At 45.7% G+C, this 27,179-nt stretch overlaps 1 protein-coding gene across 1 annotated transcript; it reads right to left on the bottom strand.

Annotated features, from left to right (window-relative positions):
- Nucleotides 1-3,523: 3,523 nt before the first annotated feature.
- Nucleotides 3,524-26,096, bottom strand: BRI3BP (BRI3 binding protein). Its single transcript, XM_065904465.1, has 3 exons — nucleotides 25,758-26,096; nucleotides 14,308-14,410; nucleotides 3,524-6,286 (listed from the first exon to the last, which is right to left on the bottom strand). Exons 1-3 carry the CDS (start codon nucleotides 25,959-25,961, stop codon nucleotides 5,865-5,867), a joined length of 729 nt encoding a protein of 242 aa, XP_065760537.1. The 5' UTR covers nucleotides 25,962-26,096; the 3' UTR covers nucleotides 3,524-5,864.
- Between the last annotated feature and the right edge of the window lie 1,083 nt (nucleotides 26,097-27,179).

Here is a 27,179-nt window from a genome sequence, read left to right as displayed (position 1 = left end):
AGCTAGGCCAGCCAGCGGGCCTCCAGATAACGTCACAATGACTAGCCTCAAACTGTCTTCAGGAGACCACTGTGAGATTTTCTTTGCAATATAAATATTCCCAGGAGCAATACTCTCCAATCATAAGTGTATTTAATGTCACCTGTGGTCTCACGTGGCATGGTATGCCTGTTCGCCTCTGGGGAATTGCGGGTCCTAACTGTGGGAACACTTGTTCCTGAATGTTGGCTAATGCTAAAGAAATAATTTTTAGCACCCATGAAAGCATCTCAGTTCAGGTTAGGGTGGAGAGGCGTACATCAGTTGCTATACCCTGCTAGGATTGCCTAAATTAGCAAATAAAAATAAAGGACACCCTATTGAATTTGAATTTCAGATAAGCAACAACTTTTTTTTCCCCCTTGGTTCTAAGTGTGTCCTAAATATTGCAGGGCACACACATACTAAAAAACATATTAGTTGTCTATCTGACAAAGAGACAGGTATCTTGTATTTTATTTGGCAACCCTATCTCCAGTTAAACAATTAAACTCAACATGGTATGACCACTCTTCAGACTGGGGAATAGGATCATGGAATCAGAATGACATGTCAGGATTGGGAAAACTGCACACAGGCTTGGCTGGAAGTAATGAAATATATTTAAGAAGTCTGTACACCAAAATTACAATAAACATTTATTAAGGTGTAATTTTCACAATATTTTAATTCTGTTCTGAAATTGGTCTACAAATATCTCTATGTAACACCAAAGCCAGTGATTTAATAAGAGAAATGTACGGATTGCTTTGCAAAAAAATAAGCCTTATACATTTATGCCTATTTATGATATTTGTAGAATCAGTTTCCCAAGGCTCATGAAACTAAAGTGAGCACACGCCACATAGGCACACACACACACCACTATATTAAAATCAAATGGATTCAGAGTATCAAATTAAATGCCATGTAAAATTTATAACCAGATACACGAAATGTGAAGTTGACTCATGAATACACTGTGGATCATGGGTACCATACCTCACAAATATGATTTCCAGTTGAGAAGAGGGAAGTAAGTGCTAGGCTGGATTTTAAGTGAGCGCTAATCACCACCACCATCACAAAGAAATCAATTTAATTACAGTATTCAAAGAGTTAACACACATGCGGATATTAAATTGACACTACAATAAAATCTTTAAATCTGCAAAAAGACATTAGAACATATGGTTGATAACACCACTAGCTGCCACAGATTTTCAGTAGATGGTGCAAAGGGCAATCAGGTTTTTATACCACCACCAGGGAAACACTGGTCCTGGTGTATCTCCTACAAATCAAGGAATCAGTGAAGAGCAGAGTGCAGATTTCAGTAGGCTGGACAAGCTTTGTTTATTCCAGATCCTATTTATCACATTGATGGTTGTCCAAGTCTTAATTTGAAGGCTACTGTATTAGATCCTGCAAAAGTATATGCTTCTATTATTCACAATAAGGAGCAAAGGTTGAAGTACTCAAATGGCCATAAACAAAACTTTTGCAGAATGGTGATGTATTATCCAAAAAAAGTTGGGGGAGGTGGGTGACACCTTTAGGTCTTGGAAATTCCTTCTATTTTTTTGGCCATGCTATTTCCCCCATCAGGGATTAAACCTACGTCCCCTGCATTGGAAGCATGGAGTCTCAACCACTGGACTGCCAGGGAAGTCCCCAGAAATTTCTGTTAAAGTGAGCTAGAGAGATGGCTGTGTGTGTGCTCAGTCTTTGTGACCCCATGGACTGTAGCCTACCAGGCTTCTCTGTCCACGGGATTTTCCAGGCAAGAATACTAGAGTGGGTTGCATTTTCTACTCCAGGGGACCTTGCTGAACCAGGGATCGAACCTGCAACTCTTGCATCTCCTGCACTGGCAAGAGGATTCTTTACCACTAAACCACTTGGGAAGCCCCCATACTACACTTGATCTTAGCCAAAAGGCCAAGAGGTGATGGCAAGAGCTGGCTTTTTGGTTCAGTCAGTCAATTCAAAACCCATCAGAAGTGATCGGGTATGAACCAATAAGGCCAATATCCTTCCTCAAGAGCATCTTAAGAAGTAACAGAGGGAATTCTTTGGCAGTCCAGTGTTAGGATTCCTTGCTTTCACTGCAGAGGACCCAAGTTCCATCCCTGGTTGGGAAACTAAGGTTTCCCAAACTAAGGTTTCCATGAGCTATGCAATGCTGCCGGAAAAAAAAAAAAAAAGGAAAAGGAAAAACAGAACAAAAGGTAGCAGGAAGCAAGGGGATGAAGTAAAGCAGGATTCCTGATAGTAAGGTGTCTTAGCCATGTTTTAGATTCTGCACTGGACATCTGACGTGGTATTCCTAACCTCTCTAGGTTACTGAAATGCCACCAAAGTGGTTTACATCTTCCCCACAAGCCAGCCCCGGTGGGTGGGTATACAAAAGTCCTTTTACAACCCTCCCAAGTACTGACCCCATCCTGCATGTTCACCCTTAGTGCCAACAGGAAATATCTCCAACTAGCTACTCCCTGCCACAGTCAGCAGGGCATAGATCCAGCTCTCCTGTCTGCTTCTTGAGTCCACATGGGACAGGCTTCCTGGGGTCATGAGAGGCATGGTATGCCTGTCGTCTCCAGGCAACTATAGGTATTTAAAATCTCCTTCAAAGGCAGTAACCTCTCTCCATGATGTCACCCGGTCCCCTTCATAAATTAAAGACCCTGGCACAATTCACAAGACCAGCTTTCAGGAAATTCTGTCGTTGCATTTTGCTACAAGAAATGATATGGGGTTAAAAAAAAAAAGAAAGGCGAACAAACCAAAACAACCCCAGAAGGCAAGTAATGCTGATTGGTATTGGAAAATACAAAAATGGAAAATATGAAAGGCTGATGTGCCACAAAAGCATCTTTGCCAGGATGTCAAGGAAGAGATTGCTCCAAACATTGATCCCAAAACATCCACAGAAATCCACCAAGTTGGAGATAACAAATCCTTTTTCTTTTCTGGGCTCTTTTCTGCTCTTGGTATTTACTGCGATATTGAAGAATTGGGAAATTAACACTGATGAACTTGAAGATCTCTAAAAAACTGAGTTTTAACTATAAGAGAGATTCACAGTAGTTTTCGTCAGGATGTTTTCATATCACACTGAATGATATGTTACACTAATATATTCTACAACCCTGAAGATATAAAAAAACTTCTCTTCAAGGTATGAGATATGATACAAAAATACATTTCTCATGTACAAAAGAGAGAAAAAAGGAGATGAGGGGTACTGCCGGAGGTCAATTATCCTACAAGCTTCCATGAAAAGAAGAAAAAAAAAAATCCAAACTATTTGAGGATAAGAGGATGCCCAAGCAAAAGTCAAATTTACGCATTAAAAAGGAGGAGTTACGCATATTGAACCTCTGTGACTTCCATCAGAATTTCAAGGACTATTCCACCCTGAGGTGATACTCTTAAGGAACTAATTAACTTTTGTTAAAAATAAAGATATCAAAAAAAAAAAAAAAGAAAAGAAAAAAAAAAAAATAAAGATATCTTTCATTTGGGTGTATCAGATTGTTCAACTGGCTTCATAGCCTACACTTAGCCAATCCAGAAAACAAGGTGCATGTTTCTAAAAATATTTATTTATTCACGTATTTGGTTGCATTGGGTCTTAGTTGCGGCACATGGGCTTAGTCGCTTCACGGCATGTGGAATCTTCCTGCACCAGGGATTGAACCCATGTCCTTGCATTGCCAAGCAGATTCTTAACCCCTGGGCCACAGGGAAATCCTGAGGTGTATATATTCTTAACAATAACTTCCAGTTGATGATGAGGCCTCAGTCTGCCAGCACCCAGATATGTGAGCCTTCCTCGATTTACTAGAAGTTAAAATGATTTTTCTGCTAGGGTCTCAAGACATCACAGTTGCAAAAGGTTTCCAGGTGTGAGGGTGGGCTAGAGAAGGGTGGATGTTGTACCCAGACGGTAATTTAAAACTTAAAATCTTTGTGCAGAGAATGTCAATTACCTCCCTGCCTAACATGAGCAAAGCAAACACCCAAACATGCTAGAGACATAGAAGCCAAATGCACAAGGGGAAAGAAGGCAAACATGACCTCCCTGGAGTTCCCTATACCCTGTATGAAAACAGATTTGTCTCTACGTATCTAAATGACAAAACTGGAACAGCTTCAATGCGGAAACCAAGGGGTTTCCAATGGCCATGGATAAAGATTTGCCCAAGCAAATTCTAAAGGACATGTATATAGTTTCAAGAAGTGAGCTGCAAATGCAAGACAGTTTGGGCCCTGTTAATGTGCACCTTAAAAATAGAAGTTTCATGAACATTCTTGAAAAACATCTGCTTTTCTTTTCCAGGTACTTGCAACCTCAAATAAAGCAGTACAGAAACACAGCACAGAAGAGTTGGCTGGCAGTTGAGTTTTCTCTGAAAGGATTCCTGGACCAGAAAGTCTTGGTTCTACCTGATCTGACAGGGGTCTCTGCAAACCTATGTACAGGGGTCTGTGACGGGGCTGCCAGGACACGCAGGGGGGCAAGGAAGGCCAACGGAGACAGCCACGAAGCCTAGTAGCAAAACCTGGGGCATCATTTCCTTGATTTCCTGTGCTTGTTTGGTACCCAGAAAGGGGCGTCTCCACTAGCCCCTGATCCAAGCCTTGCAAAGCCCCCTTTGTTCAGGACCCCCACAGCTGTCTGTCCCGCATGTACCTCTCTTCACCCCTAGAGACCACCGAAAATGAAGCCACCACAGATTCCAAACCAAAAGCACCTAACACATATATTGTAAAAATTTCAGATAAAATAAATGAGATCTTTTCCAAGTCTGGCGGGTGTCTGCTTATTGTTCCTGAGAATGCTTTACAAGCAGCAACAGACTTGAAAGGTTATTAGCTGCTATGGTTGGTTTTCCTTTCCTTTAGTCCTGAGTCAACCAAAAACCAAAATGAAATAAGTATACAAAAAACCCTGGAGAGTGTAACTTTCCTATATCCCCTTAGCTGGCCAATGGTAAAATTAGGACTCAAATTAGATACCTGATGAGCTTCTATGCTTGCTCAGGCAGTTCTTGGTATCAAACTCTAAGGATATTCCTTTGCTTGGTTCTTCAATTTTCCTTTAGAAAATGTGGAGGTTAAAATACATCAAAGTACAGAAGGGGGAGGGAATCTTAGGTTTTCTACAAATAATGATTTCTTCATTTAGAAATCTGATTGATGGGGGCTTGGTTGGATCATCTAGGATCTCAAAGACATTGAGTTTCAACCTTGAAACCCAACAGTCCACATTCAGGAGCGACACAATTCATCAAATCAACATCAACCAAAAACAACATGAAATGAAGGTCAAAGCTTTGGAACATGAAAAGAACGCACACAGACCTCAACCACCAATCTCCGTGCTGCAAAAGCAAGCACTTGCCTTGAAACTTTTCCAGAAGGTCGAATTAGCAATTTCTTCCCCTCTGTGTAAAGTTTTAATAAGCTCAACTCGATCTGCCTTTATTAAAAAACCTTACAAAAGATGTATTTAAATGCTTGAAAAATTAACTTTATGCTCTATGCACAAACTTCTCTTACTGTACAGCTAATATGGTTATATCCTTTGTTTAAAAAATATTTTTTTCCACTAATGACACTTGGTGGGTAGTCCTATATCAATGATCTTGTCAATTCCTCCCGGAAGATGTCCTAAGAGTTGACACGTGGCCGGAAACACCCTCACAAAGCGCCCCTCTCCTGCTCAGGCATGTTTATTAAGATTGTTTGGGGTTTGGCGTTCTTTTTTTCCTTCTTCTTTTCTGTTTCCGGAGAGAGGGCGCTGGTGGGGGGGGAGCCGGCCGGCTGGCTGGTTGTCACTTGCTGTTGGGGCGGTCAAGACTCTCCAGCACACGGGTGAGGCGGATGTTGAGCAGTCTGACCTGGTTCTCCAGTTGTTCCAGCTTCTCCTCCACGCTGGGGCCACTGGGGCTGCCTCGCCAGTAGAAGCCCATGGGCCCGGTCATGAAGTAGATGGCCACCACGAAACACAAGGGCAGCACGGCATTCTCAGGCTCGCCCTCGTATTTGTGCAGGATGTACACGCAGGACATGGAGAACAGGATGACTCGCACCACCCAGAAGAAGCGGCCGAACACCACGTGCAGGGCACTGAAGGTGAAGCCCAGCGTCAGAGACAGGAACCAGTAGGCCAGGAGGACGACGCCTACCAGCAGCAGGGCTCGGGCAGGGCTGCTGGCCACCGAGCTGGGGTTGAAGTACTGGGACAGGTTCGAGACTGCAGGACAGAACAGAGGGACAGCGGCCGGTTACAGGGAGTCATGGGGGTTCTCTGCGAGCTGGGGTGGGTGGCTCAGCTCACTGGCTGGGCCTCTTCCACACCCTGAGAAGCTAAAGCTGGCTGCCTGGGTATAGAACCCTGGGAGGAGACAGGGCAACACTGCTCTATCATGGGTTTAAAACACCTCTCAGGTAGGGCGGAGCCTGGACACTGGCCTTCACTGCCCTCCTTCCTGTCTTCCACACCCAGCACTAGGCTGAGCGCACGGCTGCCTAGGAGAAGGGTGTTTCCCAGCCTCCCTTGAAGCTAGCTACATAACTAAGCTTTGGTCAAGGAGAGGTGGGCAGAAATGTTTTGGGATGGCTTCCTAAAAGTAGTGGGAATAGGCCCTTTACCTCTTCTTCTTCTGCCTGCTGGAATGTGGATGTGATGGCTGGTATAGGAGCAGCTGTCTTGGGTCATGAGGGAAGGGAAGTCACCTATTGGGGAGCAATAAGATGGAAGGGGCCTCGGACCTGAGGAGAATGTGCTGCAAAGCCACCTACCTGCCTAACCACCTACCTGTGAACTTTTCACATAAGAGAAATATAAGCTTCCATCTTGTATAAGCTGCTGTAATTTGGGGTCTCTGCTACTCACAGCCAAACCTAATCGTAACTGGTACCCACACATGAAGTTCCATCTTAAGAATGGAGTGAAATGGAAGACGTGCCTCTTCTGTGTGCCCGACTTAAGAAAATTTCCAAACAGAAAAGTTAAAAGAATGGTAATATAAATACTATCAAAATCACCTAGGTTTAACAATGGTTAACATTTTGCTCCATCTCTAGTCACATATCCCTCCCTTTTTTTAACCAACCCATTCGAAAGAGGCACACATCATACTTCAGCATGCAACTTTCTCTCCCACGTTTATTGAGATATAACTGACATACAGCACTATTTAAGTTCAAGGTATACAGAATGACTTGACTTATATTGTGAGATGATCAAAATAAGTTTTGTTAATATCCATCATCTCCACAATAGTGTAAAGCAAATGTATTGCAATTAAAAATCATAAGCAAAACAAAAAAATGTCCATCATCTCATAGATAGAAAAAAAAGTTTTCCTTTTCCCGAGAACTTTGAGGATCTCCTAACTCTAATAACTTTCTACTATACTGCACAGCAGGGCTAAACCCAGTCATCATGTTGCACACTACACTCCCAGGATTCATTTATCCTATAACTGAGGTTTGTATCTCTTAACCATCTTCCTCCAATTCCCCTACTTTCCATTCACTATCTCTGGTAACCACAAATCTGACCTCTCAATTTATGAGTTCGTTTTTTTTTTTTTTTTAAAGATTCTATATATAAGTGAGATTATACAGTATCTGCTTTTCTCTGACTTATTTCACTTAATGCCCTCAAGGTCCATCTATGTGATTGCAAATGGTAGGATTTCCTGTTTCATGGCTGAAGAATATTCCATCATATATAGACACACCAACATTTCTTTATCCATTTACCTGTCTGTGAACACTTAGGTTGACTCCATGTCTTAGCTATTCTTAGTAACACTGCAATGTACATGGCTGGGGATAGGGCAGGGGTGGGGGTTGGCAGTGATGGTGTAGTTATTTCTTTGATGTAGTGTTTTTGTTTCCTTCAGATATGTTCCCAGAAGTAGGATTGCTGGGTTGTATGGTTAAGATGAAATTTTTTTTTTAAACTTTACTGATTAATTTTTGGCTATGCTGGATCTTGGAAGCTGCATGCAGGCTTTCTTTAGTTGTGGCGAGTGGGGACTACTCTTGGGTTGCAGCGTGTGGGATTTTCATTGTGGGGCCTTCTCTTGTTGCCCAGCACAGGCTACAGGGCATGTGGGCTTTAGTAGCTGTGGCCCACTGGCTTAGTTGCTCCAAGGCATGTGGAATCTTTTTGGACCAGGGATGGAACCTGTGTCCCTTGCACTGGCAGGCAGATTCTTATCCACTGCACCACCAGGGAAGTTCCCTACTTTAAAGAGGAACTCCATACTGTTTTCCATAGTGGTGGACTAATTTACATTCCCACCAACAGTGCCCACGGGTTCCAACTTCTCCACATCATCAGCAACATTTGTTCTCTCTTATCTTTTTGTTAACAGTCATTCTAATAACCAAATTAATATTTCATTGTGGTTTTGATATGCATTTCCCTAATGACTAGCATGCTGAATTACTGGTAATACAGTACCTTTTCGTGTACCTGTTGACCACTCATATAGAAGGAATATATTTCCTTTTTTTCATAAATATGAAAACATTCATATTCATATGCTTCCTTTTTTGGGAAACAATGTTTATCCAGGTCCCTTGTCGTCCCCCCACCCTTTCTTTTTCCCTGGCCACACCATGTAGCACGTGAGATCTCAGTTCCCTGATCAAGGATTGAACCCACACCCTCCGCAGTGAAAGCTCAGAGTCCTAACCACTAGACTGTCTAGGAATTCCCTTTTGTCCATGTCTTAATTTTCTTTTTTTTTTTTTTTTTTTGCTATTGAGTTGTATGAATTCTTTATCTATTTTGGATATAAACTCCTTAACAGATACATTTGCAAATATTTTTCCATTCTGTAAGTTCATTTTGTTGATCGTTTCTTTGGTTGTGTAGAAACTCTCTAGCTTGATGCAGCCCCGCTTGTTTATTTTTGCTTTTGGTGTCAAATCCAGAAAGTCACTGCCAAGGACAAGGTCAAAGAGCTGACTGCCTGTTTTCTCCCAGGAATTTTACGGTTTCTGGTCTCACATTTAAGTCTTTAATCCGTTTCGAGTTAATTTTTTTGAGTGGTGTGAAATAGAGATCTAATTCCATTCTCTTACATGTGAATGTTTTCCCAGCACCACTTACTGAAGAGATTGTCTTTCCTCCATTAAGCATGCTTGGCTTTCTTGTCAAATACTAGCTAACCATATGTGCATGACTTTATTTCTCAGTTCTATTGGTCTATGTGTCTGTTTTTATGCTAATACTATTGTGTCTTGTTTTAAAGCTCCATGTTTTTTTAAAAAATATTTTTATTTACTTATTTGGTTGTACCAGGTCTTAGCTGTGGCACAGGGAATTGCCAATCTTCGTTGAGGCATGTAAAATCTTTAGTTGTGGCAGGCAAACTCTTAGTTGCAGCATGTGGGATCTAGTTCCCTGACCAGGGATTGAACCCTTGCCCCCTGCAGAGAAAGTGCAGACTTCTAGCCACTGGACCACCAAGGAAGTCCCTGCTCTAGTAAATTAACTGAGCAGCAGGAGGTCATGGGAACTTCTAGTTTGCAGCCAGTTGCTCAGAAGCACAGGTGACAACCTGGACTCATGATCGGCATCCAAAGTGGAGGGTGGTCTTGTGGGACTGAACCCTTTGCCTGTGGGGTCTGATTCTGCCTCTAGGTAGATAGTGTCAGAGCTGAGTAGAATTCTGTCACCCCATGGTATCTGCACATTGCTAGCTGGTGGGGGGAAGCCTACATACACACACACTTTGGAATTGGGTCCAGGAACCTTTTTCAGTCACACACCTAGGGCAGAGTGGAGCTGGTATTTCAAGGCAGAGTCTGGTTGACAGAGCCACCCAGTCCCTGCCCTGTCCTCAGGCAGCCTCCAGGAGGAATCCCTACATCCCCCGTTTTGTCACAAGTGTCACAAGGCCTCCAAGGCTTCAGAGAAAGTCAACAATTTGAAGATGGGAGACTGAAATCCTTCCTTCTGACTCTGGATGCTATTTCCCGGAAAAGTGTCTTCAGCCAGGAGATCAAGGGTGGAGCTAACTGTGCTGTCATTTAAATGGACACCGAGCCCAGGAAACAGGGCAAGTGTGAGTTGAGATGTGCTGGGCCAAATACAGGCTAGATTTCCAAGACATTAGTATGCCCCAAGATGTAAGACACCTCGTTAATAATTTTCTATTGATTCCAAGATGAGATGACATTTTTTTTTCTTGTGGCTGTGATGGCGGCTTGTATCAAACCCACACCCCCTCCACTGGAAGCATGGAGGTTCAAGGGAAGTACCAAGATGGCAATATTTTTAATATATTGGATTAACTAAAACACCTTATTCATTTCACTGGTTTCTTTTTACCTTTTTAACATGGCAATTAGAATATTTAATGTCACATATGTGGCTGGCATTCTATTTCTATGGAACCACTCCAGGCTAAGGACTCTCCATTTTAACCAGTACCTTGAAACATTCTGAAGCAGGCAATTAAAGCATTGTGCTCACAGATGCATTCTGTACCAGAATACCCACCTCCGAAGTCCAGTTTCCTGCAAAACCTTTTGCACCTTCAAATGTCTCAGTGTAAGACACACACTCTAGAGGTCTTCAGATGATTTGAAACTTAATGCATCAAGGGGAAAAAAACCACAACACAGAAGTGAGTTCCTTCACCTCTGAATGTGCCAGCCACCCTTCTCATGAACATGAGTATTCAGGGCCTCTTGGCTGTAGAAGAACTCTTCAATCTTTGATCTTCACTGCGGCATGCGGGATCTTTAGTTTCCACACGTGGCATCTAGCTCCCCAACCAGGAGGCTGACTTGACTCCAGTCTTTCATTTCAGGCCGAGTGCAATTTCTTGCAGTCAGGTTTGTTTGTCCAGGGCTCATTGGTCAGGGATGGAAATACCAAGAGTTTAATGATCTGGGAAGGTGGTGGAAATGGATTCCAAGCAGGATTGCACTCAATTGCGGGAGCCAGGTTCCGTGTTGACTCAGCCGGAGTCCCAGGAGGGGCCCTCCGCAGTCCCAAGGGGCTTGGAGCTGCACGGCAGCCTCTCAAACGGCGATGCTGCTGCCTCCAATTCTCTGCCTAAGGCCTCTCAGAGACTGAATTCAGTGGTTCAAAGCCGGAGGGTGGGTTCCCAGGGATGGAGGGGATGACAGCGGGTGCGAACCAGGGTATGGGTTTGGGCCAGCAGCCAGCTCAGCTCCAAGGCCTCAGTCTCTATCTGTAAGGTGGGAGTGTCAGGGCCGATGGAGAGGGTTGGGGGTGGTGGGTGGATTCAAAGAGATGGTGCGTGGAACTCAGAGAGTGTACTGGTCTCCTCAGGCTTCTGTAACAGACGACCAGACGTGGTGGCTTCAAGCAACAGGAATGGAGCCTCACTGTTCCGGGGGCCAGAATTCTGAAGTCAAGGTGTAGGCGGGGCTGCACTCCAGCTAAAGCTCCAGGGGAGGCTCTCTCCTGGCCCCTTCCGGTCCCTGGCTCGTTGACCACACCCCTCCTTCTCCATCTCCATTTTCACATTCACACGGCCATCGTCTCCGTGTGTCTGTGTCTCCGTCCAAATTTCCCTCTTTTTAAAAAATATTTATTTTTATTTATTATTTGGCTGTGTCAGGTCTCAGTTGCAGCATGCAGGATCTTCGATCTTCATTGGGGCATGCGTGATCTTTAGATTCGGCATGTGAGATCCAGTTCCTTGACCAGGGATCAAACCAGGGCCCCCTGCATTGGGAGCTCGGAGTCTCATCCATTGGACCACCAAGGAAGTCCCTTTGTCTTCTTGTAAGGACACCAGATGTTGGATTGAAGACCCACACTAACCTAGGATGACCTCATCTCAGCTTGATTACATCTGCAGAGACTTCATTCCCCAATAAGGTCACATTCACAGGTGTGGGGGTTTTGAGGGGGCACTTTTGGAGAGGGACACCTCAATTCGCCAAAGCAGTGAAGCAGTGGGGCTGACAGGCCTCCAACTCTTACTGACAATGGGCCTTTTGTACCAGGGGCAGAGCTGGAGCTGAGGTTGCAGCCTGGAGAAGGCACGCAAGGCCTAGCTCACGGATCTCAGAGAGGAAATGATAACAAATACACACACGTGGGAGGAGGGCAGGAGGTGGGAGAATGCCAGCGTGAGAACTCAGGATGAGGGGTCCTCACACAGGTGGTCAGGAGGGGCTTCTTGGAGGAGGTGTCATTTACCAGAGACCCGAGCATGGGAAAGACGGGAGCAGGCAAAGGGCTGGGAAGATCGTCCCCAGCAGGGAACACATAGAGCAACTGGAAGGCGTCAAGGACTCGGGTATGTCCAAGGGCTAGGCAGTGTCCTTGGCGTGAACTTTGTCAATTGAAAGCACATTAGGAAATCACTGGGCAGTTTTAACGAGAGTGACTTAATCTGACTTTTGTGTTTTGTGTTTTTAAAATCACTAACCAAAAAAGTAGTAATTAAAAAAAAAAAATCACTCTAGCTGATTTGTTGAGAAGGGACCCTGGTTAGGAGATAAGTAGGAAAGCGCTCACCCAGAAGGCCTAAGGCCACTTTCCAGAAAGGTTTGCAAGTTGGGCCCTTGGCCAGCATCTGGGAACATGGATTTCTGGATTGTGAGATTGGGATGCGTAAGAAATAAGTGGCCTCCATCCCCATTTCTGGCACAGGCTCCTAAAACCCTTGCAATTTCCTAAGTGATAAGAGCAATAAAGGTGTCTTGATAATTCACAGCCCCTTTCACACATACCTGTGTTTGTTAATCAGGTGATTCTGAAAAGCCTCTAAAGATGTAGGCTGGTTGCCAAGGGAACCAACTTGGTTTTTAAAGGGTTGAGCCTTTCGATTGACCCTCCTGACCTCTTGGGAGGAGGTGAAGGTTGAATCCATCACCAGTGGCCAATGAGTCAATAGAACTCGGAACGTAAAAGCTCTGAGTCCTGCTCACAAACCCTGCCCCATGCACCTCCTTCACCTGGCTCCTATCACCTTTCATAAAAAAACAACTAATACTGAGTAAACAGGTTTCCTGAGTTCCACAAGCAGCTTTAGCAAGTTACTTGAACCCAAGGAGGGGGCAGGTCATTGGTACCCTTGATCTATACCAGCCAGTCAGAAGCACTGGGGACAACCTAGACGAGTGTCTGAAGTGGAGGCAATTGTGGGACTAAGCCTCTGACCTGTAGGATCAGATGCTACCTCCAGGGAGGCAGGGTCAGAACTGAGTTCAATCTGGGCCTGGAGGTTCTGCACAAACAATGTGGTTCATGCTGATACCTGCTTTCGTTCCAGGAGTCTGGAATTTAGAAGGTGCGAGGCAGAGGGTGCCTACATGACCAGCCCCCCAATAAACACCCTGGGTACCGAGTCTCGACTGGATGTCCCTGGTTGAGGACACTTCACACGGGGAACAAAGCGTGACCTGTGTGACACCCCCACCCCCATCCTGGAGAGGGCTCTGGGAGCCTGTGCCTGGTTCCCCAGACTTCACCCGTGCCTTTCCCTTTGCTGACTGTGCTCTGTCCTTCCCTGTAACACATCACAGCTGAGGGTACCAACAAACGCTGGGTCCTGGGAGTCCTTCTAGAGATGCATGGGACCGGGGGCAGGGGTGGTCTTGGCGATCCTGACACAGGCTGCTGCAGGCTTCCTGGAGAGAGGCAGCAGCCTGAACTCAAAGGGTTCCAGCAGCTGCCTCCTGATTCCTGGACCAGCACATTGACTTCCTGGGGATCACACACTGCTCCTTCCGATGATTCTGTGAGCACCTCATTCTCTGTATTAAATCACTTCCTGTCTGAGTAACTGGAGTAGTTTGTTATGGACCCTGACCACCCAGAGACTCCACCTCCAGTCCCCGAGGTTTGCCTGAGTGACAATCGTGTCTGACTCTTGGAGATCCCATGGACTATAGCCCATCACATTCCTCAGTCCATGGGATTCTCCAGGCAAGATTACTGGAGTGGGTTATCATCCCTTTCTCCAGGGGATCTTCCTGACCCAGGGATTGAAGCCAGGTCTCCTGCATTGCAGGCAGATTCTTTACCATCTGAGCCAACAGGGAAGCCTAGGGACAGACAAGTTGGCACTACCCACCTACACCTTCTAAGTAGCATCTGGGAATCTCAGTTACTTACAAACACAACTATGATAATAAAATAGTTCTCTTGTATCCCCTCCACCCCTGTCTTCTCCTGCTCCACCTGCCCTGGATACCACTCCCACAGTTTGAGAAGCACCAGAATGAAACACAGCCTTCAAATGAATGCCCAGCACCTACCGTCAAGTCCAAGAACTTCCAAGAGCTCTGCCCAAACTTTCCACACGGTTTCCACAAACATGTCCACTCCCAGCACGAACCTCTCAGTCAGCCTTGTCAGGAACTGCAGAAATGAGAAAAGTCATTACCGACTTGGCCACAGCTTCCTTCTTCCTAGCTCAGCCAAATTTATACTTGAATGAGAAAACACAGCCAGCCGATGACAAAGGCCAGGGCTTGGCCAAATCGCCCAGGGAATTGATGGAACTTGGGACTAGCTCAGGGCGCCAAGAACCGAGTGAATATGGTCAAATCTCCCTCCTGGACTTCCCTGGTGGTCCAGTGGTTGAGAACCCACCTGCCAATGCAGGGGACATGGGTTCGATCCCTGGTCTGGGAAGACCCCACATGCCGTGGGGCAACAAAGCGGGTGTGCCACAACTACTGAAGCCCGTGAGCCCTAGAGACCGTATTCAGCAAAAAGAGAAGCCACAGCAACTGCAGAGTAGCCCCAGCTCTCTGCAACTAGAGAAAAGCTGCCTGCAGCAACAAAGACCCAGCATAGCCAAAAATAATAAATAAATAAGAAAAATATATTTTAAAAAAAAGTCTCCATTCTACAGGTGGAGGGATCCATAGAAGCCAGGAGCCCTCTGCAAAGCTGCTCACTTCACTTCTGATTACTCCCAGAGCCCTCTGCTGACTCTTGTCAAAGTCCCTGCCTGAATTCTCATTTCTAATGGTGGGAGGTGTTGCAACCAACCTATTTCACCTGGAGGCTGGGCGCTGCTGCATGGGAGCAACTCTAAGGGGCAAGAATGGTGGTTTTCACAGTTGAGTCCCACCATCACCTCTCGGGCTCATGCAAATGATGGAGACGCACCTCCATCCCAGTTTTAAGGACCCAGGGGCCTTGGAGGGCTGCAGTAGCTCTCCCAGTATGAACACAAGTTGCAGCTTCATTTCACTTTATTTTTAAAAAATAAGTGATATGCCATACACATGGTATAGTCTCACTTTCTACAACCTGAATCCCCTTCCAGAGACAACACTGTTACCATTCGCTTGTAGATCTTCCCTTATATGCCCAGGTGAAGAATGGCACAGACAGGGACTTCTCTGGTGGTCCAGCAGATAAGATGATTCTGAGCTACCAATGCAGGGGGCCTGGGGTTTGATTCCTGGTTAGGGAACTAAGATCTCACATGCCCTGCAGTGTGACCAAAAGATAAAAAGGAAATGACCAACCCACACACCTACTAAATTATACACTTTAAATGGAGACTGTAGAGTATTAATATATGAATTATTCCTCAATAAGCTGCTATTTGAAAACCGGAAGGATACTAGCATAACACTGCAAATCAACTGTACTTCATTTATTTTTTGGCTGCATTGCATCTTTGTTGTGGCTCTCAAGCTTAGTCGCCCTGTGGATGTGGAATCTTGTTGGACCAGGGGTGGAACCCATGTCCTCTGCATTGGCAGGTGGATTCTTAACCATTGGAGCACCAGCGGAGTCCTCAACTATACTTCTATTTTTCAAAAAAATGCTTTTTAAACTGAAAGAGTAAGAAATAGCAATAATAATGGAACAGTTGACATTAAGAAAAAAATCATGTAGGAATGACAGAAGGAAGTATCTATGTCAGGGAAAAGAGAGTCCCTAGACCTCTCTTGGATAGGGGTAGGTGGGTGGGGGCACTTTGGAGAATGTACCATCCCCTGGAGAGAAGACACACCGATGTCCGTTTAGTTATAATTCTTTTCTTGTTAAAGAGTTTCACTGACATATCATTTACATACCATAAAGTTCTCGGCTTTAAAACGCACGATTCAATGTTGTTGTTTTTTTTTAAATCCCCCATAATTGAATTTTAGAACATCTTCATCACCCCAAAAGGAGTCTTGTCCCCATCTGTAGTCGCTCCTCATTCCCTCCTCCCCTCAGCCTAGGCAACCACTAATCTTCTTCCCGTCTCCATGGTTTTGCCTTTGCTGGACTTTCTGGACACATGGAATCAGGCAATCCGTGCCCTTTTGTGCCTGGCTCCTTGCACTCAAAATAATAATGTCAGGTTTCACCCATGTGAATGGTACTTAATTCCTCTTTCTTGCCAAAGAGCATTCCCTTCGGGGTTCTCCACGCTTTGTTCCTCCTCTCGTTATTCTTTAAAAGCATCACAATTTGTGCCCATTTGTCCATAGGCAGCCATTTCTACATTTTGTTCAAGTGGAGGAAAAGGGAAAGGACTCCCTGGGGCACCCGGGAAGAAGATGAGCAGGCCTTTCAAGGGCACCAGCTCCCCTGGAAAGGGTGTGGGAAAGTAGCTATTTGGGGAGGAAGAGACATTACAGCTTCCGCTGCCTCTGACCCTCTCTGTGCCTCAGTTTTCTCAGCTGTAAAATGGGACTAGGGAAGAATGGACATTAGGGAACTTCCCTGGTGGTCCACCAGTGGTAAGAGTCCATGCTCCCAATGCAAGGTGGCGCGGGTTCATTCCCTGGTCAGGGAACTAGATCCCAGATGCCGTAACTAAGAGTTTGAATGCTGCAACTAAAGATCCCACATGCTGCAACTAAGACCCAGTGCAGCCAAGTAAGTAAATATTAAATTTAAAAAAAAAGATGTGGGGACTCCTGTGTCAGATCTGAGGATGGCTGGGCAGCAACCCAGCGCTGGGTTGCTGCCCAGCCAGGTTGGAGGTCCAGTCCTCTCTCCAAACGGGGTCATCTCCTTCCCACCAAACAACTGTGTCTGGGCAGGCGTTGGGAAACCCACGGGCCCAGACAAGACCTGGCTGTGCTCAGAGGAAAGCTCAGGCCAACCTTGGGGACCAGCCGGGGCAGGAGAGGGTGATACGTGGAAAGGCTCACGTGGGCCTTTTGGACTGGGTGGGTGGGAACACTCTGCCCTCTGGGGCTGGCACCGCTCACTGTGGCCTCTGCTCCAGCAAGTTAGTCCTTGGCTCCCTGTCTGTGTGAAGACACAGGAGCCCTGAGGGGGTGCTGTGGGTAGCACTGTGTTCCTCCAAATCTCAATGAAGGTGAAATGAGGTCAATGTGGAGGACCTGGATCCAACAGGACTGGGGCCCTACAAGAAGAGATGGGGGGCCTCCCCACAGGTCCTCCAGTGGTGAGGACTCTGTGTGGTCAATGCTACAGGCGCAGGTTCCGTCCCTGGTCAGGGAACTAAGATCCCACATGCTGTGCGGCATGGCAAAAAAAAAAGTTAACACTGCATTTGATGGGGGAAAAAAAAATTAAAAAAAAAAGAAAGAAAATGAACCCACTCCAGTATTCTCGCCTGGGAAATCCCACGGACAAAGGAGTCTGGTAAGCTACAGTCCAAGGGGTTGCAAAGAGTCAGGCACCACCATGCCCATGTTTAACTGAATCTCTGCTGTACATCTGAAACTAACCCATCTGTAAATCAACCATACTCCAATAAAAAAAATTTTGAAAGGAAAAAGAGAAAAAGAAAATGGGGACACAGACATGCACACAGAAAAAACCACTTGAGGACACAGGGAGAAGACAGCCATCCGTGAGCCATGGAGAGAGAGGCCTCAGAAAGCAGCAGCCTGGTTTACACCTTGATCTCAGGTTTCCAGCTTCCAGAACTTCCAGATGATATTTCTGGGTGAGTCAGCCTGACTGTGGCCCTTCCTCACGGCAGTCCTGCAGACTAAGGTGGGGTTCAGCGAAGCCCAGAGTCTGAAGCAGTTCACAGAAATAGGTGAAAAGCCAAACCAATGGCGCAGGTTGTATGTTTTTTCTACAACTTATAAAATATAGCCAATATTTTATAATAACTATAAATGAAGTATAACCTGTAAAAAGTGTGAATGCTGTACACCAGGAACTCAAGACTGTACATTGTACAATCATATACAGCTGCTGCTAAGTCGCTTCAGTCTTGTCCGACTCTGTGTGACCCCATAGACAGCAGCCCACCAGGCTCCCCCGTCCCTGGGATTCTCCAGGTAAGAACACTGGAATGGGTTGCCATTTCCTTCTCCAATGCATCAAAGTGAAAAGGGAAAGGGAAATTGCTCAGTCCTGTCTGACTCCTAGTGACCCCATGGACTGCAGCCCACCAAGCTCCTCCAGCCATGGCATTTTCTAGGCAAGAGCACTGGAGTGGGTTCCCATTGCCTTCTCCGAATCATATACTACTGTACATCAACTATACCTCAATTCAAAAATTTAATAATAGAATTAAACAAAACAAATCAAACCAAACAAAACTTGGGCATCCCCTGGTGGTCTAGTGGTTAGGATTTGGACTTTCACCGCAGTGGCCCAGGTTCAATCCCTGGTCAGGAAACTGGATCCCAATTCAAATGAAGCACTTTTGCATAAAGATGTTTTGAGTTGGTCAGGGAAATAGAAAAATGGACTTGGGATGGTTATTAAAAAATTGTCAGGAGCTGTGATGATGGTATTGTGCAAAACATTTTTGCAAAATGTTTATCTGTTAAAGACGGAGACTGAAATATTCAAAAGTGAACCAATATTTCTTGGATTAGTTTTAAAATACTATGCCAGGCTTCAAACATTTTTTTGATGGGGGAAGAGATACAACAAGAATGTCAAAACTGGGTGAAGGGTATAGGGGTTCATCATACGATTCTTTCTCCCTTTGTGTCTCTTGGGCAATATTCAGGATGAAAAGTTAAAATTAAAAAGATTCAAGTGAGCCAACTCAGGAGGCCCGCGGCTGCAGCCAGTCCAAGGCAGAAGACACAATTACTCCAGCTCAGCGTTTCATCGCCCCGTCCTAAATCTGGAGGGTGTCCTAAACTCTCCTCACCCCCATTACCCCCAAGCACATTTAAACTGGCCCAAGCATCTGTCTCCATAAGAAAAGCAGCAAAGGAGCAGTTTAGAGGTTGCCTAAGGATCTGAGGAATAGGAAGTAAGACAAAGTTAATGGGAATTGAAGTGCTGGAACACACATGAGGATCAGGAATGAGTTACAAAGGGGAAAAGCCACCTCTGGGAGGGTGGGTCAAAGCCATGGGACAAGATGACACCACGTATCCTGATATGCTGCCCTCTTAAAGACACAAGGCCCTCAGGTAGAACTCTTACTGGAATGGTAGGTCCTCAATCTAACCCTGAGGAGACAGATTAGATGTATCATGGGACAACTGAAAAACCAACTGGGTGTCAAAACCACAGGGAGAGGGACTTTTCTGGTGGTCCAGTGGTTAAGACTCCATGCTTCCAATGCAGGGGGCAGGGGTTCGATCTCTGGCTGGGTAACTAAGGTACCATGTGATATGTGGTGAGGCCAAAAAGTAAGATAAACCACAGGGAGAAACCATGTCAGTCCCACTAGAATGGTTATGCTCGAAAAGACAGACAACCATCAACAGATGAATGGAGAAAGATGTGATCTATATAAACACACACACAAACCAGAATACTAATCAGTCATAAAAAAGAATGAAATTTTGCCATTTGCAACAACTTGGATGGACCTGGAGGGTACTCTGCTTAGTGAAATGAGTCAGACGGAGAAAGACAAATAATGAGACGTCCCTGGTGGTTCAGTGGTTACAGCTCTGTGCTTCCACTGCACGGGGTGCAGGTCCTGGTTGGCGAACTAGGATCCGACGTGCTGTGAGGCAACGACAAAAAGAAAGACAAATACTGTATGATAGCACTTTGGGGGGAATCTAAAAAATATAACAAAGTAATGAATATAACAAAAATGAGGCAGACTCACAGATACAGGGAACAAACTAGCGGTTCCCAGCAGAGAAAGGGAAGGAGGAGGATGGACAAGATAGGGGTAGAGGTCTAAGAGATACAACTACTATGTGTAAAATAAGTCACAAGGATATATTGCATAGCACATAGCTGATATCCTATTATAATAGCTATACATGGGATATAGTCCAAAGATATTGAATCATTGGGTTGTACACCTGAATCTAGTATAATATTGTAAATCAACTATACTTCAATTAAAAATAAATTGAATTAAATATATCTGAGGGGTGGTGGGGAAGACAAGAACGTATGTGGGCGAGGATGGGGAGAAACTGGTATCCTTATATACTGCTGATGGGAACGTCAAATGGTACCACTGCACAGAAACTCCTTGATGTGTCAGAGCTGCCACGTGCTTAGTCACTCAGTTGTCCAACTCTTTGCGACCCCGTGAATTGTCCATGGAATTCTCCAGGCAAGAATGTTGGAGTGGGTTACCACACCCTCCTGCAAGGGATCTTCCCAACCCAGGGATGGAACCCAGGTCTCCCGCATTGTAGGCAGATTTTTTACCGTCTGGAGCCACCAGAGAAGCCCAGAAATTCCATGCCTAGGTACATACTCCAAAATAAATGTATATTCATGGAAAAACTTGCACATGAATGTTCAGAGCAGCACTGTTCATAGTAGCCAAAAAGTGGAAACAACCCAAATGACCATTAACTGATAAACGGATCAAAGGAAAACCCTAAGAAGGAATGAAATACTGACAAAGGCTTCAAAATGGATGAACCTTGAAAACATGATGCTGGGTGAAAGAAGCAAGATGCAAAAGACCACCTACTGTCTGACTCCATTTATAGGAAATGTCCAGAATACATACGCAAATCCATAAGAACAAAGAAGATTATGGGCTGCCAGGGGTTGGGGGAGATGGGGTGACCACTAAGAGATTTAGGGTTTCTTTAAGGCGGGGAGGAGTGATGAAAATGTTTGAAACTGATTGTGGTGATGTACAGAAATGTGGTAAAATGTACATAATGTGGTGATGTACAACCCCACTGAGTATAATAAAAGCCACTGAACTTTCAGTGAATGAATTGTATAGTATCTGAATTATAGCTCAATAAAGCTGTTAAGAAAAAGAAGACATAAACATCAAGGTCATAAAAGCACCCCCTACTCCCATTCCCAAAAGGGTAAAAGGGACTTTGATAGATTAAAAGGAATTAAAGAGGCATTAAAACCAAATGCAATGAGCTGTTGCTTGGGTGCTGTATTTTTTTTTTAAGTTATAAAGGAAATGTGAATATGGGCTGTATATTACAAAATGTTATTGAACTAAATTTAAGTTTTGGGGCAAAGGGGCCATGGTATTATGGTTCTGTAGGAGAAAATATCATCATGTCCACAATTTACTTTAAAAAAAAAAGTGTATGTGTGTGTGTTTGTAGAGAAAAAGAAACAGTCTGGGGAGAATATGGTGATCCTAGGTGGAGTGTCTCACTGTTAACTAATTCAGTTCTTCCAGCTTTTCAAAGAAAAAGTCAGACAACATTATTTTGATGATGGTGATGTTTTCAGGGGTGTATCCATATGTTAAAATTTACCAATGCATACACTTTTGTCCCACTTTAAATGTGTGCAGTCTATGTCGATGACACCTCAATAAAGCTGTTAAAATGTTGGTGGGGGAAAAAAAAAGACTGGAAAGTGTCAAAGTTATTCTGCTCAAAATATTTTCTTACAAAGCAAAAAAAATGCAAGCCTCTTAAAAAGAAAAAGACTAACAGTTTCAGTAATGGCAAAGGAAAACAAAAATCAGTTCCCAGTAAAGATGCCACTGGATTCCGAAAAAGTGAAAAGATCGCCTATCTCACAATAAAATAATAAAACCAAATAGCTTACTGACACCTCTTTGGAGAGGTATTGGAAAGCAGTCCTCACATGTATGATAGGAATGGAAACTGGTGTAACTGGGGAACATTTTCAGTAATGTCTCTCACTACTCAAAATGCATATGAACTAGAACTGTGTATAAAGGACACGGCAGACAAAGCTAGCTTATGTTGTCAGAGTTAGGAGAGAGGTTATCTTGGGGCTAAGGGATTGGACCCCTATATTTCCAGTGCAACATGTGGGTCACATGGGCATGTTTGGTATATGACAATTCAATTCACTGTATACTTAACACAGAAAAGTGCACTAATTATATTTCAATTAAAAATTTTAAAACGCACAGACCCTGTGGCTCAGCAATTGAATTTCTAACAATTTACAGATGAACTTGTATATGCACACTCCAAAAAATTCAGATAGAAAAACCTTTACTGCAGCCAGGATTGGAGTGGCCAATCCAGTCCAGTCGGAAACTAACAAAACATGGACCATCAGGAGGAGTTGGTTTAACGAGGGTACATCTTTATACTAAACACACCAGATGAATCCTTCTTATATCTTCTACCATTTTAGTAAACACTTATTCAGTGCCTGGTATTGTACACCATGACTAGTCACATTCAACCTGCCAATTATCTCCTTTGCACAAAGACACACAGAGGTCAAGCAACCGACCCAAGGTCACAGAGCTAGTAAGAAGCAGAGCTGGGATCTGAATCCAAGTCTGTGGAAGAGCAAGGCCTAGGTTCTGAACCAGAAGGGCTGGGGTTAATTTTAGACAATTCCTAGATAGAACATAGAGTGTTTCATTAAATACCCTCAAACTTTACAACCCACTAAGAAGGTCTGGCTTGTTGAAAACTATAGTTGCTAGTAGATTGTTTTCCTTTAATTATATAATTAACAGAGCAATTTCCCCAAGTCTCGCTGATCTAGGCTATACTCCAAAGGAAATGTCAGGGAGCCTCATTTTGGATGCTCCACTGATGGAGGGGCACAGGGAGGGTCGTACACCAAAAGAGCAGTGAAGGTACCAGCGCGGACTCCAGACCCACTGTGTACATGTGTGTGCATACTCCGTCGTGTCCGACTCTTTGGAGCCTTCCAGGTTCCTCTTTCCATGGGATTCTCCAGGCAAGAATACTGGAGTGAGCTGCCATTTCCTACTCCAGGGGATCTTCCTGACCCAGGGATCGAACCTGCATCTCCCCCACTGACAGGTAGATTCTTTACCACTGCACCACCTGGGAAGCCCCACTGTGCCTGGGTTCAAATCCTGGCTCTGCCACCCAGGCTGACCTGAAGCCAGTCACTTTACCACCCCATGCTTCAGTTTCCCTATCTGTAAAACGGAAATATTAACAGTACCAACCTTATAGGCCTGTTCTAAGGATGAAGTGAGTTATTCTATTTATAAAAGGACTTAGAACAGGGAGCACTTATTTGCTAGAAGGGAAGTCGCCCAATTCACAAATTGTTGATTAAAGCCAATTAGATCTTTAAAAGAAAAAAAGGTATGGATTTCCCCAGTGGTTCAGGGGTTAAAACTCTGCACTTCCACTGCAGGGGGCATGGCTTTGATCTCTGGCTGGAGAACTAAGATCCCTCATGCTGCTTGGCCAGATAAAAGGAGGTGTATTTTAAACAAACGTGCGTGCTAAGTTGCGTCAGTCATCTCTGACTCTATGTGACCCCATGGACTGTAGCCCACTAGGCTCCTCTGTCCATGGAATTCTCCAGGCAAGAATACTAGAATGGGTTGCCATTCCCTTCTCCAGGAGATCATCCTGATCCAGGAATTGAACCCACATCTCTCATGGCAGGAGGTTCTTTACCACTAGTGCTACCTGAGGAGCCCTTCCAATATCTGTCTAAATTATTAACAAATATTAGTTAGTATTACGGTTATCTCTATTGAAAGCACAAACCTTGGTTTACTTCAGAAGGAATTCTGATTTCAAGATTCTCAGATACTTTGCCAGAACACAGCTGCATTATTGATACCAACCCACATCTGAACCCCTAAATATCTACTTTGTATTTCATGTCTGTGAATCTCAGATTCCTAGATAGAATAATCAGCCTAGACATGGTGGCTTGTGTTAAACCCTCCCCCAAAAAGGCCAGACTTCTTTTTGCTGTGAGTGAAAGTAGCTCAGCCGTGTCTGACTCTTTGTGACCCATGGACTTTACAGGCCATGGGATCTCCAGGCCAGAATATCGGAATAGGAAGCCTTTCCCTTCTCCAGGGGATCTCCCCAACCCAGGGATTGAACCCAGGTCTCCGGTATTGCAGGTGGATTCTTTACCAGATGAGCCACAAGGGGAGGTCTTTTTGCTGTAAAACAAATGATTTCTGCCTTCAAATGGCTAAGGCACACAGTAGGAGAGAGGTGCAGATTCACCCTGCACACTCAGGCAGTCTGAACGGCCACTCCTCTGCACTCAGGTGTTTTGTGCTCTCCCTCTGTAGCCAGCTACAAAGAGATATTCCCCCCACCCCACCCCCCGCCCCATTACCCACAACCTTTACAGCTTCTCAGAACACCCATAGGAGAGGATGGTCAGAAGTTAACAGCTTTCCCAACAAATTAACCTATATTTCATCTCATCCGATTAGAATATTCAGCTAGTCTGATTTGAGATTTAATGTTTTCTTTCCCCTTCATCTCAAGCAGCAGAAAACATTTTTTTAAAACCTGAAAGCGCTGCCAGCAGGGATAAGCAACCGAGATTTGAGCCTTGGCCAGGATATAACTTAACAACAGTATCTGATACTGATTCAGCCATGACTCTGGGCCAAGAAGGGACCAACGATTCATAATTACAAGAGGAGATGATTACTATCCCCATTGAAGGAATAAAGAGACCGAGCCTCAAAAAAAAGTGAAGCCAGTTGCCTGAAGCCATCCAGTCAGAACTGGAACTTTTCTCCACTCCAAAAGCCCAGGGCTGGTGCAGAGCAAAGAGCTTAAGAGAAGGAACAGTATGGGCTGTACTCCAGGAACTGCCTGACCACATGCAACCGTCTCCCTAGTTCACTTCCCCTTGCTCGGTGGACTTCTACCCCTAGTGGTTCACCCAGTTGCCGAGGGCAGAGGGGGAGAAAAGGGGCTTCTCCGGAGCGCTCAACACCATCCCCAGGGGCCAGGGGCTCCTCAACAGCTCCAAAGTAAATAAAACGCTCCAAGTGAGAGGCCCGACACACAGTAGGTGCTTAAACGGGTTACTGTGCCAGGTTGCCAAAGCAACGGAGCAGACTGCATTACTCTCATTCTTAAAAAAAATAACAGCAAAATAATAAAAAGCCTAAATATCTTCAAACCAGAAGGAGGAGGGCCTAAGGTGCTCAGGGGAAGCGGGTCGGCGGTAAGGCTACAGGAAATTCGGGGTTGCTGGGGAGAGCGCAGCAGCGTGGGGAGAGGGCGCCGGCGAGCAGGGCGCCCCCTGGGCAGCCGCCACTGTGCCTGGCTCACAGTAGGCGCTCATTCAAACGTGTTGAATGAATGAATGAGAGGCGCGGCGGCGTCAGAGCTGCCGAGGGGAGGCCCGGACCGAGTGCCCCCGGGAGCAAGGTTCAAGGAGAAGTACCGCATGGAACACAGGGCGCGCCGAGGCCCTGCGCACTAGACCTGCGCCGGAACTCGCCCCCAGACACGACGCTGGCCCGGGTCGGCTCGGGCCACAGGCGGCAGGCCCGGACCCCCCGCCCCAGACCCGGTCCTCCCTCTTTCTGAGCCCCGGCCGGCCTGCAGCCCCAGAGGCCGCGCACGGCCCAGGAGGGCCCTGGGCGCCAGGTGCGCGGCGGCCGAGGCAAGGTGACCGCGGGCGCGGGCCCAGCGCCCACCTTCTGAGCGGCGCGCACGTTGTCCTCGCCGAACAGGCTGCTGACGCTCTGCGAGAAGGTGTTGACCGTGCGGCGGTAGCTGTTCTTCTCGGTGCTGCCGCGGCTCCGCGCCCCCTGCGCGCCCGGGGCCACCAGCCCGAGCAGCAGCAGCAGCAGCAGGAATCCAGTCCGGGCCCGGGGTCCTCCCGAAGCGCGCGCGCCCATCCTGGAGCCGGCGGGATGTCGGGTCAAGAAGAAGGATGAGGGCCGCACGGTGGGACGCCGCAGCTCCGGCGGGGATCGCGTTGGTGCGCTAGGGGGGCGCGCGCCGCACCTTTGCCCGCGCGCCGCCGCCGCCGCCGCCGCGCCAGCTGCCCCGCCCCGCGCGCAAAGGCGCGACGGCCCTGCCCACGCCTTGCCCCGCCCCCGGACGCGGGACCTGCCGAAGACCTGGCGGGAGCGCCGGAGAGCTGTGAGGTTACCGATCTCCCCGCCCCCGTCCCCTGCCCAAGCCCTCTGTGACCTGGTGGGGCTTTAAATCTTTCCTTTAAAAAAAAAAACAAAACTTTATCTTAAACTTTTCTACAAAAAGCAACCCAAGATTGTAAAGGTGAAGCAGCGCCAACAGGAACAATGACTACCATTGATCGGGAAATATGAATTATATATATTTTGCATATCGTTGAATTTATAACACCCAATAATTGGCCACCTTTGCCGGTGGCAGGGGCACCAGCTTACTCATTCATTCTGAAATGTTTAAAAGAAAAGCATTAAGCACTCCCTCCTGCCCTTCTTGAATGAACTCTATTTCAGAGTCAGCAAATAGTTGAGAACGCGAAGTTCTTTTTAGGAAATCCAGGTAGTAAATGAAAAGGGAGTGAGAGAGATTAGAAAATAAATTTGCACCCCTTAATGAAATGATGGATCCAGGCCATGATCATCAACAGACTGAAACCAAAAGGTGACATGTTGGTGGAGAACTTGAAAATGGAGGGGCCTGGACCCACCAATCTTGGTGGTAGAAGTACCAAAGCCACCTGTGTGATGGATTCTTCCCAAAACACTTTGGACCCTAACTTGATGTGACCTCCACATCTAACTCATGGTTTACAGGAAACATAGGGAATGGAAGCCAAAAAAAATTAGAAACAGCAGAAGCTAAAGTCAGAATGTGGAACACTGAACAGGATAAATGACCTTAGTTTCTTCAATAAGTAAGTGATATAAAAATAAAACTTAATTTTTGTCAACTCAGAGTGAAAAGTTATCTTTTAAAATATTTACTTTATTCATTTACTTGACTGCACCAGGTCTTCATTGTGGCAGGCAGGAGCTTTCAATTGCAGCATGTGAGAACTAGTTCTCTGACCAGGAATCAAACCCAGGTCCCTTTGCACTGAAGTATGAAGTCTTAGCCACTGGACCAGCAGGGAAGTCCCT

The sequence above is a fragment of the Muntiacus reevesi genome, chromosome 13 (genome assembly GCF_963930625.1).
Source record: "Muntiacus reevesi chromosome 13, mMunRee1.1, whole genome shotgun sequence".
NCBI lineage: Eukaryota > Metazoa > Chordata > Mammalia > Artiodactyla > Cervidae > Muntiacus > Muntiacus reevesi.
The sequence above is the reverse complement of the archived record's forward strand: the minus strand, read 5'-3'. Positions and strand labels throughout refer to the sequence as shown.

Excerpts from the sequence above, each read along its gene's own strand:
- BRI3BP (XM_065904465.1), bottom strand. The coding sequence starts at position 25,961 with ATGGGCGCGCGCGCTTCGGGAGGACCCCGGGCCCGGACTGGATTCCTG. Across the intron at positions 14,411-25,757 it reads ACGTGCGCGCCGCTCAGAAG|TTCCTGACAAGGCTGACTGA; the intron begins GTGGGCGCTGGG and ends TCATTTCTGCAG. Across the intron at positions 6,287-14,307 it reads GGAAGTTCTTGGACTTGACG|TCTCGAACCTGTCCCAGTAC; the intron begins GTAGGTGCTGGG and ends TCTGTCCTGCAG.